Source organism: Mytilus edulis, chromosome 9 (assembly GCF_963676685.1).
Source record: "Mytilus edulis chromosome 9, xbMytEdul2.2, whole genome shotgun sequence".
NCBI lineage: Eukaryota > Metazoa > Mollusca > Bivalvia > Mytilida > Mytilidae > Mytilus > Mytilus edulis.
Window position 1 is genome coordinate 30008312 of NC_092352.1, and position 16376 is coordinate 30024687.

A 16376-nucleotide genomic window follows, 5' to 3' on the forward strand; every position below is an offset into this window, starting at 1 on the left:
TAGCAGAGATCCAGCTGATTTTATTGATCTTGAATACGATGAATTCTCGGGGATGTTAGACATTGAAAATACCTTTATTTACACATTACATAATTTAGGTTTACCCATCCAGAGAAAAAGTATGGATGTTAAAGAGAATAATTTCGGTAATTATTTATTAGATTTTTGTAAATGCAACAATATGCTTATTGTTAATGGTAGAATTGGTAACAACAGTGGACACTTTAATTGTAAAAATGTTAGTGTTGTTGATTATAATATATGTTCCCCATGTTTTCTCAAACTTATCGAAAATTTCTCTATATTAGAAACGAATACTTTATTTTCGGATATACATAATCCGTTATCGTTAACTGTTAAAGCTGAAGTAGTTAAAAATAAAGTGGTTGTAGATGAACCATCGCATGAAAAGATTAAAGACTGGGAGAGTACTAAAACTGCAGACTTTATTGGTGATATAGACGGAGAAAAAGTAAACGACATACTGATTCAACTAGTAAATATGGTTGACAATGCAACAATAAATGAAACAACCATAAATACCGCAGTTGAGAGCATAAGTAATTTCCTAACCGATGCAGCTAAGAGTACTTTTGGCACATATACCCAGCGAAAACTTAATCCAAATTTACAAAAACATAAGAAGGCATCCAAACCGTGGTTTGATGATGATTTAATTATGCCCGCGTCACACTGTCCCGATTTTTATATACGATGGACACCCGAATGCGAAAATTGTAAGTCCGTACGAAGTTGGTCCCGATATCGTTAAAATACCAAGTGAGTACGATAAAAAAACGAAGTCTATACGATGGTGCCGAAATTATATACGATAGCAAAAGATGGACATACGAAGGTTAACCGAAGACGGGTATTTAAGCTTCATATCTCAGCCGAAGTCTACACGATGGATCACGAAGGCTACACGATGGATTACGATGATGGCGAGATGGCCATGCGATGTCTAAAAGACGTCGTGTACAGCTTACGATGCATTTAAATTATATGCCGTTTTTTTCTCCTTGAAATAGCATAATACACAGGAAATTGATTGCTCATTTTTTTAACTGCTGGTTCTAAAGACAATATTAAAGGTATTTCCAGTTACTGAATGTTTTGGTTGATTTCTAAAAAAAAAAACGTTTATGTATCAAATATGCATATTCAATTTACCATTTTCTGCATGTGTCATATACAAACATAGTGTCCATATTTGTCCCCAATATGCTATATACATGTACGAGGGGATGCCACGCTCGGCATTGCCTTGTTTGAACTGTAAAATGTGTGCACTAGTCTGAATAATCACCCATAGTTATGTCCATGTTTACTGATCTATCTTAAAGGTAAGGTAATGGGTTCGTTGATCCCTTTTATTCAAAAAGAGCTCTTTCCAGGAGAATATCATAATAATATAGACAAAAAGAAGGATGTGGGGAAAACAACAAATGCGGCAAAATATGACATATAGAAAACAAAATAGTTATGGAGCAAACATTCGTGTGACAACAACTTAGACGATACATAAAAAATCAGAATAATGAAGAAAAAGTTGGTTTCCCTATATACGTGTACCTGCAGTGTTGGTGTACGAGGCGCGTTTATGATTTTCATTATGTTACTTCATATGAAAAATTGACAAAAAATAATATTTTACTTGTAAAAGTAAATCCCGAGCCTGTAATAGCTGTTCTTCTTGTTCCATTTGAATTAATAGAAACAACGCTGTCGCCTTTCTTGTTCTCATAGAATCATATGATATGAGCTCCATGTTTTTTTAACGTCTTTCTTAACTGTCGTATTAGACTGACCAGTGCAATAAAATATGCGATAGAGATAGGTACAGTATTCGACAATCGATTGATTCGACATATTTTATTTTGTAGTATAATTATCTTGTCAACTGTACTCGATCGTATCAGTTTGTCGATTCAATCAATTGTTGTACCAAATTCATTCATGTCAGGATATATCAACTCAGTCAACTGTGCTTTTATTATGATAAATTTTATTCTTTTTCTAACTCTGCACGATCGTATCTATCGTATTCAATCGTTACGATTGTGCCACAGTTGATCAATATAATCAACTAAGTCAACTCTATTCTTTTTCAAACCCTACACGATCGTATCTATCGTATTCAATCGTTACGATTGTGCCACAGTTGATCAATATAATCAACTCATTCAAAATAGATATAGGAAGATGTGGTGTGAGTGCCAATGAGACAACTCTCCATACAAATAACAATTTAAAAAGTAAACCATTATAGGTTAAAGTACGGCCTTCAACACGGAGCCTTGGCTCACACCGAACAACAAGCTATAAAGGGCCCCAAAATTACTAGTGTAAAACCATTCAAACGGGAAAATCAACGGTCTAATCTATATAAACAAAACGAGAAACGAGAAACACGTATATATTACATAAACAAACGACAACTACTGTACATCAGATTCCTGACTTAGGACAGGTGCAAACATTTGCAGCGGGATTAAACGTTTTAATGGATCCAAACCTTCTCCCTTTTTCTGAAACAATAGCATAACATCACAACAAAGAAAAACATACGATAAAATATCAATTCTAATGCAACAACGTTTGTAACGTTCATTTTGATTGGATAACGTCACTTTCTTACATGGCATCAATTGACAATTGATGCTATGGGACGTACGCGCAAGCGCAGACGGCATATGACAGATTTTAAATACATGTTTTAACGTTGTTTTCTGTCAGTTTCATTAGAATGGAGATAACAATATTGTATTTTAAGCTCCGACGGCATCAATTTGGGATTTGATGGTCGCAAATACCCGTTTACTGTCTCCGCTAACGCGTCGCCAGTAAACTTAATTTGCGACCATCAAATCCCCAATTGATGCCGTCGGAGCTTAAAATACAATACAGTGATCTCCTAACTGGCAGACTTAACTCAATCAAAAAACTCTATTTTTATATTTTAAACGTTGCACGATCGTATCGATCGTATTCAATCGTTACGATTGTGCCACAGTTGATCAATTTAATCAACTCTGTCAACTCTATTTTTTCACATTTTAAATGTTGCACAATCGTATCGATCGTATTCAATCGTTACGATTGTGCCATAGTTGATCAATTTAATCAACTCTGTCAACTCTATTTTTTTATATATTTTAAACGTTGCCCGATCGTATCGATCGCATTCAATCGTTACGATTGTGCCACAATTGATCAATTTAATCAACTTAGTCAACTCTATTTTTTTTATGTTTTAAACGTTGCCCGATCGTATCGATCTTATTCAATCGTTACGATTGTGCAAAAGTTAATCAATTCAATCAACTCAGTCAACTCTTTTTTCATATTTTAAACATTGCACGATCGTATCGATCGTATTCAATCGTTACGATTGTGCCACAGTTGATCAATTTAATCAACTCAGTCAACTCTAATTTTTTTTTATATTGTAAACGTTGCACGATCGTATCGATCGTATCCAATCGTTACGATTGTGCCACAGTTGATCAATTTAATCAACTCTATATCTTTTTACATTTTAAACGTTGCACGATCGTATCGATCGTATTCAATCGTTACGATTGTGCCACAGTTAACCAATTTAATCAAATCAGTCAACTCTATTTTGTTAACGTTTAAAACGTTGCACGATCGTATCGATCGTATTCAATCGTTACGATTGTGCCACAGTTGATCAATATAATCAACTCAGTCAACTCTATTTTCATATTTTAAACATGGCACGATCGCATCTATCGTATTCAATCATTACGATTGTTCCACAGTTGATCAATTTAATCAACTCATTTATCTCTTTATTAAAATTATAAACTGATCACGAAAGTATAAATCGTATTCATTCAATACGATTATGCCACAGTTGATAAATATGGTCAACTCAGTCAACTCTGTATTTTAATAGATGTTCTTATAACCTTAGTCTAATCATTTGACACAGCCTATGGTGATATAAGGCATATTGACACAGCCTACGGCGCAAGAAGGCATATTTAATACAGTGTTACTTTAACTCTAATCTAGACCTTAACCTAAGTCTCAACCAATAACATAGCCTACGGCACAAAAAGGCATATAATCCTAACCTAAGTATGACAAAATAAAATAGCCTATGGCACTAGGTGTTATATTGTGTAATTTTCAATTCTCAGTACATACATGTGTTTTTCATTTTTGTAATCTCAGTGCGTCTTTAGGAAATCTCAGTGTGTAATTTTTTATTCTCAGTGTGTAATTTTTAATTCTCAGTATGTAATATTTAATTCTCATTGTGTTTTTTCAAGTTTTTAAATCTCAGTGTGCTTTGTTGTAATTCTCAGTATGTGAATTGTTCAAAAATCGTTTAAACATAGTTTTGACGAGAACAGCTTGCCATAAACATACGCATACGGCGATGGCGGCGTATTGACACAGCCTACGGCGTTAGAATTCATATTTAAGACAGTCTTACTATTACTCTAACTTTAACCCTAACCTAAGTCTGATACAATAACATAGCCTACGGCGCTAGGCGGCATATTGGCACAATCTACGGCTCTAGAAGCCGTATGTATTACAGTTTTACTGTCACCCTTACTCTAACCCTAACCTTATTCTGACACAATAACATAGACTTCGGTGCCGGGCGATTTATTGACACAGCCTACGGTGCTAGAATTAAGGCACATCAACACAGTCTACGACGCTAGATGATTTATATTTGATACATTCTTACTATAACCCCAACTCTAACCCAAACCTGAGTATGACACAATAAAATAGTATACACCCCTAAGTGACATATTTACACAGCCTACGGCGCTAGAAGGCATATTTATTACAGTCTTACTATAACCCTAAATCTAACCCTAACCTAGGTCTAACACAATAGCATAGCCTACGGTACCGCTCGGTGACATATAAACATAGTCTATGGCGGTAGAAGGCATATTTAATACAGTCTTATATATATTACTATAACCATAACCTACGTCTGCGGATACAATAACATAGCCTACGGCGCTAGGCGGCATATTGACACAGCCTACGACGCTAAAAGTCGTATGTATTACAGTCTTACTGTCACCCGAACTCCAACCTGGAAACAGTATACAGTAATATATATGTTCCTACTCCAACCCCAATCTAATTAAAAACCGATCTCTCATCGCTCCTGTTTCTGATATGTCACGTGGGAGATCTAACGAAACCGGCTTTGAGGTCACATGTGAGTGAACTAAAAGTCATGAATTTATAAAGATATGCAAATGAGTTGACGACCTATTAATAAGCCAATCAAAAAAGTTTATGAATTATTTTGACTGACGATTTCGTCGTAAATAAAATGAGTTACATCCCTTTGCCTTACGTTAAACTTCCAAGATCGTGGAAGACTCAATTTCATTGGTCGAAAAAGACACACCTACGAGGTCACTCTCATGTGACCTCAAAGCGGGTTTGGTTAGATCTCCCACGCGACATATCAGAAACAGGAGCGATGAGAGATCGGTTTTTAATTAGATTGCTCCAACCCTAACCTGAGTCTGACACAACAACATAGACTTCGGTGCTAATCGATAAATTGACACAGCCTACGGCGATAGAAGGCACATAAACAAAGTCTACGACGCTAGATGGCTTATATTTAATACAGCTATAAAAAAATGTATATGCGCAATTAAGCCAGCATATATTTACATACTACAGCACAACCAGGAACATTGAAGTCTCTTTCCTCTAATATTCATTTAATAATAATTTTAAAAAAAATCATGTTTGTTTACTCACTTCAGTTTCTTCATTTTAATGATCTATATATACTACTGTCATAAACTGGCTACTACAATACACATTTTTGTCACATTCATATTTTTATCTCCTAAAACTGTTGCTATAAAACTTCTTCAAACTTGAATTAATGTTAAAAATGTTTTATCAGTGTTAAAAGTCTTTGAAACAGCAAATTCCTATGCTTCAACTTTTGTATATTTTTCAATTGTGTGTACAATTTATGTTCACTATATGTCCTCAAAGCTCTTCAACTTCGTACTTTTTTGGCCTTTTTAACTTTTTTAGATTCGAGCGTCACTGATGAGTCTTTTGTAGACGAAACGCGCGTCTGGCGTATAAACAAATTTTAGTCCTGGTATCTATGATGAGTTTTTTTTAATATCTCCGTACCAATTCTGACATATATTATTTTCATAGAGTTTATCTCCATCAGTGCTGAAATGGGAAATACAGTAATACAAATTATTTTGTTAAATCTTTATTAATAAAATTTATTAAGTAGTTACCATTAACAAATTGAGTTAATTGATTCCATATATGGCGTTCAATCGAGTCTTCCGGTATGAAAACACATTGAGTTGATTGATTCGACTTTTGACGTTCAATATCGTTATCGATCGTATCGATCGTGACGATCGAGTCTTCATCAAAATACATTGAGTTGATTGATTCGACATATGACGTTCAATCGTTATCGATCGTATCGATCGTTACGATCGAGTCTTCATCAAAACACATTGAGTTGATTGATTCGACATCTGACGTTCAATCGTTATCGATCATATCGATCGTTACGATCGAGTCTTCATCAAAACACATTCAGTTGATTGATTCGATATTTGACGTTCAATCGTTATCGATCGTATCGATCGTTACGATCGAGACTTCATCAAAATACATTGAGTTGATTGATTCGACATATGACGTTCAATCGTTATCGATCGTTATGATCGAGTCTTTGTCATAACACGTATGTATTGATTTGAGTTGATTGAATCGACAAACAATGTTCAATCGTTATCGATCGTATCAATCGTTACGATCGAGTATCCATCATTAATAAATTGAGTTGATTGAATCTACAAACAATGTTCAATCGTTATCGATCGTATCTATCATTAAAGATTTGTTGAATAAATCGATCGTTAATGTGTCTATTCAATTCATTCTTTTTAATTGAATTGAACTAAAACCTGAAGGAAAAATCAACTGTTGTCGAATCAATCGATTGTCGAATACTGTACCTGAATGATCGCGCATGGCACTTTAAATGTATATTAGCGCGAAAATTAACTTACATTTAGCTGGATTTATTACCGTCGTAGTTCCATCTTGTCACCGTCGTACTTTTATTCGATGGCAACACGACGGGATTACGAGATCTTTACGAAGTCGTGTTGCCATCGTAAGACCTTCGGGTAGCTTCGTGATTCATTCGTGTAGACATCGTAATGTCAAAACTGCCCGATGGAAACGATGGAAACACGAATGCAATACGATGTTCAAAGATGCATTCCCGGTGACATTACGATGGTGAGGATGGTGATACGAACTCAATACGAACCCTCAACATCGGACGCACCTTCGGGGATTTTTTAACATGTTAAAAAATTTAGAACCCTTCCCGAAGTTGTCTCCGAAGGCTAGAAAAAGTGGCCGATGGTTAAAGATGGTTGAAGATGGCCATACGAATAGCCCGATCTGGATACGATCAGTCCCGATTTTGAAAATTTCCATAATCGTGTTGCCATCGGTGTAAAAATCGGGACAGTGTGACGCGGGCATAAAGAAGCCAGGAAAAAATATAAATCAACAAAAAGAAAGTTGAGAAGAAATCGATCTCAACTCCAGGAGGCCGACACTAAATCATTAGAGAAAAAATATAAGAGGAGTATGAGAAAACATAGGAAAAAAATTAGAAATAAAATAAATAATTTGAAATCCACTAACCCAAAAGAATACTGAAAAATTTTGAATAGCGGAAAAAAAAACATTAAATGCTGGTTGCGCAAATGAAGATGGCGAAAATGTAAACAAAACGATATGAATAGATTAAACATGTCATTAAATGTACCCATAACTGTAGATGAAATTGAAAAAGTAGTTAAAAATCTGAAAAATAATAAAGCCTCTGGTGACGATATTATTATAAATGAGTATTTAAAGCATTCATTTCATATTTTATCTAGCATATTAGTAAAGCTGTTTTATATTATATTTGACAGTGGCATTATTCCCGAGATTTGGTTATCGGGAAATATTATACCAGTATATGACTAGGGTGACAAATTGGATCCAAAAAACTTTAGGCCTATCACTATTATTAGCTGCTTTGGCAAATTATTTACCTCTGTTTTGAACACAAGATTAAACAAATTTCCTGATGATTATCAGATTATTTGTGAAAATCAGTCAGGGTTTAGGAACGGATACAGTACTACAGATAATTTATTTGTTATTTACATGCTATTTAGTTTAATGAACAGTATATGTTAAAGTATTCTACTGTGGTACCACAGGGAAGTTGTGTTTTTTTATAAACGGCTTTCTTTTCTTTACCAGAGCGGCCGGTTCATCACTGTTACCAGTTTTGAATTTTATCCTCCGAGTACCGAGGAAGCGTTATTCGAGTTATGGCCTAGCGTCAGTGTGGGGTCGTGCTCCTCGTTCACTCTAATTTTCCTTAGAGGAACTTGTGTTACTTCTGTTACCAGAAGAACATCTACTTGACAATATTAAAAATGCGTGCGGTTTGTATCGTCTTGCCAGACCTCGTTTACTGTTTTCCCCCTGCGGCCGATATGATTCCACATAAGATTTCTTGAATTATTTAGTATTTAGGAGTTGCGGAATGATTGCCTATTAGACAACTCAACTGTAAAAACAACGTTGGTATTAGGTTCTAAAGGTACCCGTACAACCTTCAACAATGAGCAAACCGTTACGATATGCGGCCTGTTTTATTCCATAATATTTCTTGAATTATTTTAATCTTTAATTAAATAGTAATTGTAACATTACTATCTTGTCATGTGCACAATTTATTTTGTATACTATGTATTGTCATTTCATTCTTTGTACCAATGTGTATACAGTGGTTTTAAAGAATAAAATTGCCTTGTCTAGTCTTGTTATATCATGTAATAATAGATATGTCATGATGATAAATAGATTCGGGAAACCTTATTAGAATAATTATAGTATAACTAATCGCCGTATTTGAATATCAAAAATAAGACAACTTGTGACCGAAAGCCGCTATGGATTAAACTCGTGCAGCAAAAATAAGACAACGCGTGACCGAACGACGCATGGATTAAACGAGTGCGCAGCACGGGTTTAATCCATAGCGGCGTTCGGTCACAAGTTGTCTTATTTTTGATATTCAAATACGGCGATTAGTTATTCTTTTTATTACATTGGCAAATGGCTTTTTTTAATGAAATTAATGTAGAAAATGTAAGGAACTATATCTTTTTCCTACGCATTGACAATTTGTTTTGATCCGACGTTATCGACGTCTTGACAATGCCTATTGTTGTATGACGTCAGAGAGTGAAATAATTACGTCTATTTCACATGTGAAATTATCGGTTTTTATCTAACTGGGAAATCAATGTAATTCATTGCAACCAATGTAATAATAAATAAAATCTCATGTCAAGAAAGTTCCATTTCATGATATAAACTTTGAATAAATATAAATGCAAATACAATGTATATCAAAATAGTTTATCCAGTGCCATTCATATCATATAAGATTATCACAGATTACTTTCAAAATATCTAAAATATAAATATATTAAAAATATATCGGGACTTACTTCTTTCATAGACAACACATTTGTTTATAGAACAGAGGCCATTCTCTGGGTTTTTACATGTTTGTGTCTTTGCAAGACCATCATCTGCCTGATTACTTTTTAAACAGATACAAGACTGATCCTGTAATTTAAATTGCAATATGTAGTTGTGTATAACTTCTTTTATAATTGTATTAAACCTTTACAACAAATTTCTCGAAACTGAATTTTGAAAACCATAAGTTACAGGTATAATGGAGCTGTCATCTAAAAGATAACAATCATTTATGAATATCGTTACCGCCTATACGTATACATATTCAATTTACTGACTTGATATGGGGACGGAGTCCCCAATAACAGTAGAAAATTCAATAAAAAAAAAATACGGGAAAATTTCCCGAATTTTTCATTGTACTAATGAACTCAAAATCGTTCAATTTTTTTTTTGTCGTGTTTTGAAATCCCGGACCTGCACAGAAATGTACAATGTACTTCCTTTTTCCGGTCTCGTTTGTATGAAACTTTGAGTAAAATATATATTTATCAGTCTAGTATAAAATAGGAAGGAACGCGCAATACCAATTTCATTTTTAATAATTCCTTGATATGAAAAAACGTTACCTGATGATAGCGTTTCTTTGTTTACATTGCATATGACGTCATAATTTAAATAACGTCACAACTAAATCCCTAACAACAGAACCAAAATCGGAAACGTTACGGTATTTCCGTTTCTTTTTTTTAAACAAATATTTAAGTTACAAAAAATAATTCATACAGACTTCGTCCCCATTTACAGGTAATGCCTGCCTCATATTACTATTTTGACTAAAAAACATCTGTAAAACAAATCTCCCATAGCCTCTCTGATATTTACAATTTAATTTAAGGGTCGGAACAAAAGAGGGACGAAAGATACCAAAGGGATATTTAAACTGATAAAAGTAAAAAATAAATAAAAATAACCTGACAATGCCATGAAAATAAATGCAAAAGATCAAAAGACAAATAATAATAAACAAAACACAGCCTAGAAAACTAAAGACTTGGAAACACGAATCCTAAAAAAATACATGGGTGATCTCAGTTCAGTGCAAAATGAGGTAAAAAAGTGTATTTTTATATTTAGCAGGTTTTAAGAAATTTTGTTCAGTAGTCTACAAAAATGCATGGACGGACAAACGGGGTATATAGCTTAAACTTATTGAAGACGTGGGGCCATTGACGTAACATCAAAAGAAACCTTTCGTCGGCGAATCGAGCAAAAAGAACTTTATTATTTCGGTCATCGTCGTTATCATGCCATACACACACAGGCAGTCATGTTAAAGCATGGCATATTTGCTCGGTTCCTGGGTCATCAGAATGATGCCCACCACTTCACGAAGATCCAGCAGATTGGAGGAGATGATCTGCTTTTTATCCGAGAAGACTGTGTTCCTTTTGAGACAAAATATATTGAAATCGTCACCCTTTATAATTTTATTGCAGCGACTTTAAATAAAACATTTTTTTTTGTATTTTCATACTCAGTTGATTATACCCTCGAGGAATAACTGTATGCAACTCGAGGTATCGACCAAAAGAACAAAAACATTAAGGAATATATTTCCCTCAACCTATACTGTAGGTTCGTGCTCTGATCAGCTCTCCTCTATCTTTATATTTCCAATATTTCGGCCTCGACAATCACTGGAGAGATTTTTATTTCCGAATACCACAAATGGTACAGTAACATTGATACTTTTTAAAAGGTTAAAAGGCTGATCTTAGTTGATTCTGGAACATAAGATCAGAAGAAAAACACTAAAGCGTTAAAGTGATTTCGATGATTCAGCTGCGATTTAGTTGTAGCAAGAAATAATAAATCTTAGATATAATAATGATCCTGGTAATATTTTAGATATACTTACGTTGTAGCTGAAATATTTCCAACCTTTACAATGGCTATTGCATTCATCTAAACTTCCACTTTGGTTTCCATTGCACTCCCGTTGCACTCCTACAATAATAGAGAATGTATTAACATCAATTTGATTGTTCATTAAAAATAATGTTAACTGATGATTTAGAATAATATCTCTACTGGCTGAATTTGCTGTAACTATTGTTCATCTCAACGAGTATGGAAATTTTACTCTTTTGTGTTAATAGATATAGGAAGATGTGGTATGAGTGCCAATGAGATAACTCTCCATTCAAATAACAATTTATAAAACTAAACATGAATAAAGGAATAAAGGTGCATTTACCAGTCCAACTGTTCATGTTTATTATCTCACAACATTTAATGAATGGCTATTATCTATTTTGAATTTATTGAACCATAAAACTAATTTTTGACTCTTCACATTGAATAATCCGCGAAGCGGATTATGTAAAATGTGAAGAGTCAAAAATTAGTTTTATGGTTCAATAAAATCAAAATAAATTATTGCCATTCATTATAAATAAATTTCTATCAAAAATAAGGCTCAAAGAACTGTTTATATTATTTATATTAACAATAACAACGCACACACATGTTGGCGTATGAATACACAACGTCAGAGTGGGCGTGTCACCATAAAAATTGACAACATTGAAAATAAAGCTAATAATTTTAACCAATCAGAAGACAGTAAAAACACCAAATTTATTTATTTCATTTTGACAGAATGTCATGGTAAAAACCATTAGAAAGCATATACTTTTACTTATATTATAGAAACATATTATTGAATTAACAAAGGTAATACACAAAGAAAATTAAAAAAAAAGCCATCGAAAGTAGCAGTCAATTTGACGCAACATAAGGTTTAATATATATAGGAAGATGTGGTATGAGTGCCAATGAGACAACTCTCCATCCAAGTTACAATTTATAAAAGTAAACTATTATAGGTCAAGGTACGGCCTTCAACACGGAGCCTAGGCTCACACCGAACATCAAGCTAGCTATAAAGGGCCCCAAAAAATTACTAGTGTAAAACCATTCAAACGGGAAAACCAACGGTCTAATCTATATAAAAACGAGAAAAGAGAAACATTATTCTAAAAAGCTATAATTGAGAAGCTAGCTAAATAGATATACCATTTCGGGTCGGGGTTTAAAACAACAAAGAAAATGATTTATACAGAAAAACCATCGTTGCAAGTAAACTCTGCAAGTATAGGTTGCAACCATAGTTTGAGAGTATTCACCTTTTTCTAACTAAACAATAGCATAACAATTTCATAAAAGAAGCTAGTACCAGAGTAATGGCTACGATGTGGATAGTATATGAAGGGATTAAAAGTATATTAGCATCGGTACAAAAAAGAAACACAGCTGATAAATCATATTCTCGACTATATCAACCAACTGCCTACTGGCAAAAACTTTAATAATTATAACTTGGTACATGCATTTGTCGAGTTTACAGCTACATGTAGTTAAAACTTCCGCTAGCACAACAGTTGCTTATAGTTCCGTTATATTGACATCATTGTATGAGCAATCCAAATATATTTGATTAATAATTGGGATCCAGAAGCCAGATTTTGCAAAAATATATTATAGATAGACATTCAAAATTAATTCGAATGATCCAAACAAACATGCAATTAAAAAATACCACCAACAAAGTATTTTTAAGTTGATGGAGCGGGTCAAAATCGCACCAACAACAATTGATAGCTATAAATATAAAAAAAAAGAAGATGTGGTATGATTGCCAATGAGTCCACTCTCCACAAGAGACCAAAACGACACAGAAATTAACAACTATAGGTCACCATACGGCCTTCAACAATGAGCAAAGCCCATACCGCATAATCAGCTATAAAAGGCCCCGATATGACAATGTAAAACAATTCTAACGAGAAGAACTAACGGTACATGCAAACTTTTTTAAGTTCACTTTCAACAGCATCGTGCAAAAATCTATTATTTCTTGTGACATGGAGTTATTAACGCTATAATTAATAACATTTATAACGTATGCAGTTCAGATTTGTATTCCGTTAAAAGGATTCTAATATGGCGTCCTTTAAAAAAAGTAAAGGAACAGCGATTTAATGACCGTCATAGTGATGCCTTCAACAATTTCACCACACTGCATATTAAAGACGATCCCAATCACCAGTTTGTGATGCAAATTTTTTGACAAATAATTCGACTAGACTTTGTTAGATGTATCACCAACAAATCGGGCAAAATCCAGACAAAAAAAAGCATACGTTAAAGTAGTAAATATATAAAACAAAATATTTCGTACGCCTAGATGTAGATATGAAACTATGTAAAATATATTTTGGTATTTAGTTATAAAGTTATCAGATGATTGTTGAAGGACTGGTGATCCCTGAAGAAAACATGTTGACTGATACTTATGACTATTACAAAAATGTATGAAATAATTTTATATTTGAGGGCAAAAATGCCTGTTTTTCAGCTATATAGTACCGACTAAAATATCAAATATTCAGCACGTTATGACATGTAAACTTTTTTCTGTATATAATTTCTCGTCTAACTCTAAGTGCTTGTGCATAATAAAACGGACTTCTCCTGCTAGAAATTAAAAGTTAAATAAATAAGTATAATATTAAAAATGAGAAATGGGGAATGTGTACAAAAGACAACAACCCGACGAAAGAGCAGAAAACAGGCAAAGTCCACCATGGGTCTATAACACAGCGAGAAAATGCCGTACCGTGGGCGGGTTTTTTCTAGCCCCTAAAAAAATCTGTTCTAGTTCAGTGAAAATTGTCGTCACACTTAACTCCAAAACATATAAATGAACTAAAATTAATAAAACATAATAAAACATAAATAACAGACAAAGGCCAGATGTTCCTGACTTTGGACCGGCGAAAACATTCGGTTTGGTTAATTAATCATGCATTGTGGGATCTCCTATACCTCTAGCTAATGTAGAATAAATAAGCACACATCAATACACACTGTAAAATTCAGTTCGAAATACCTGTATTAACATCATGAGTTTACCTCTTTAAAAAATGCCCACACATGTACGACGTTCTTTCACTAAACAATTCAAAATTTGGTGACTATGTGGAACGCATCTATCCCATCGAATTGGAGATAAAGGATACTACAGATACAGTTAAGTCAGCTTCATATCTTGACTTACATCTAGAAATTGACAATGAGGGTCGGTTGAAGACAAAACTTTACGACAAAAGAGATGATTTCAGCTTTCCAATTGTGAACTTTCCATTTCTAAGTAGCAACATTCCAGCAGCACCTGCATACGGGGTATATATCTCTCAAATGATACGATATTCCCGTGCTTGCATTTCCTATCATGATTTTCTTGATAGAGGGTTACTGCTCACAAGGAAGCTATTAAATCAAGAGTTCCAAATGGTGAAGTTGAAATCATCCCTTCGTAAATTTTACGGACGCCATCACGAGTTGGTTGACCGTTATGGAATAACCATTTCACAAATGATATCGGATATGTTCCTCACGTCGTAACTACAATCCCCTTCCCTTTCATGAATTTGACCTACCGAATTAGACTATTTACCGGATTTGTAATCACATAAGCAACACGACGGGTGCCGCATGTGGAGCAGGATCTGCTTACCCTTCCGGAGCACCTGAGATCACCCCTAGTTTTTGGTGGGGTTCGTGTTGTTTATTCTTTAGTTTTCTATGTTGTGTCATGTGTACTATAATATTGTTTTTCTGTTTGTCTTTTTCATTTTTAGCCATGGCGTTGTCAGTTTGTTTTAGATTTATGAGTTTGACTGTCCCTTTGGTACCTTTCGTCCCTCTTTTAAAAACCTCCGCGCAAATGTAATGGAAATGAGCACACGCGTAGATCTCGACCCATTTCTTAATATTTATTGGGCTATGTTCTCTATATTTAGAACTTCATGAAAATATATTTAAGCTCTAAGTATATTTCATTGAGTATTTTGATATTTTTAAGCATTGTATTGAAATACAAAATTAAGAAGAAATAATTCAAAACCTCTACATGCTAAGTTTTATTTAGCAATACAAAAAATACTAACTTACGTTTCAACAATTCATTACAAAATGTAGGTATCGTATTTAGGTAACACTTTGAAAGTAACCATTAAATAGAACTGAGGTCTAAATGGTTTGTAAGTGTGCTGTGAATATTTTTTTTTATTATGCACACTGATGACTTGACTGTGGCTCTTCAACAGCAGTTTATAAAATTGTCTTACCAGAAGAAGAGCTAGAGCTAGCGTGATTTAATAAAACTAATTTCAATTCATTCATAATTTTTAATGAACTTCAATAGGCTGAGAGAAACAGTAAATCTAGTCACTTTAAAATAATCTAATGAGTTATAAACATACCCAAAGGATTTATATTCCGTTTGAAACCTATTTTGGCACCAATCCAATAAGTCCCATTCTCTGTAATGTTCAGTATATCTTTGAAGTTTGAAGAGTCTGCTTCAAAGTAGCTACCAAACAAGTTGCAGTCAGATGGCATATTACTATAAGTTGTGGGACATGTGGTTAGGTACACATCATCTTCAGAATATACTACAAGAGAAATAATATATTTATTTTTTCATTTTTTGTAATTCACATCATACAATGATTTTGATTTATAAGATCTCAAGTTGTTATCTTAAATCCAGTGGTCTAGCTAGGAGATAGGTCATTTGCTAACTTAAAGGGTACTGAGCCTATCATTACTATGATATATTAGACAACATATACATGTATGTAATTATATATAATATATGATATATACAAAAAGTCATGTTTGCATAATACTGCAATGCTAGTTTTTTGCTTTTCTTT

General features: G+C 33.8%; 1 protein-coding gene across 1 annotated transcript in view; it reads right to left on the reverse strand.

Annotated features, from left to right (window-relative positions):
• The window catches only part of LOC139488064 (uncharacterized), a 222688-nt gene that overhangs the window by 159655 nt on the left and 46657 nt on the right, over window positions 1-16376 (reverse strand). Inside the window, exon 2 of the mRNA XM_071273404.1 lies at window positions 15921-16112. Within this exon, the coding sequence (XP_071129505.1) occupies window positions 15921-16112 (192 nt within the window). The remainder of the gene's footprint in view (window positions 1-15920; window positions 16113-16376) is intronic.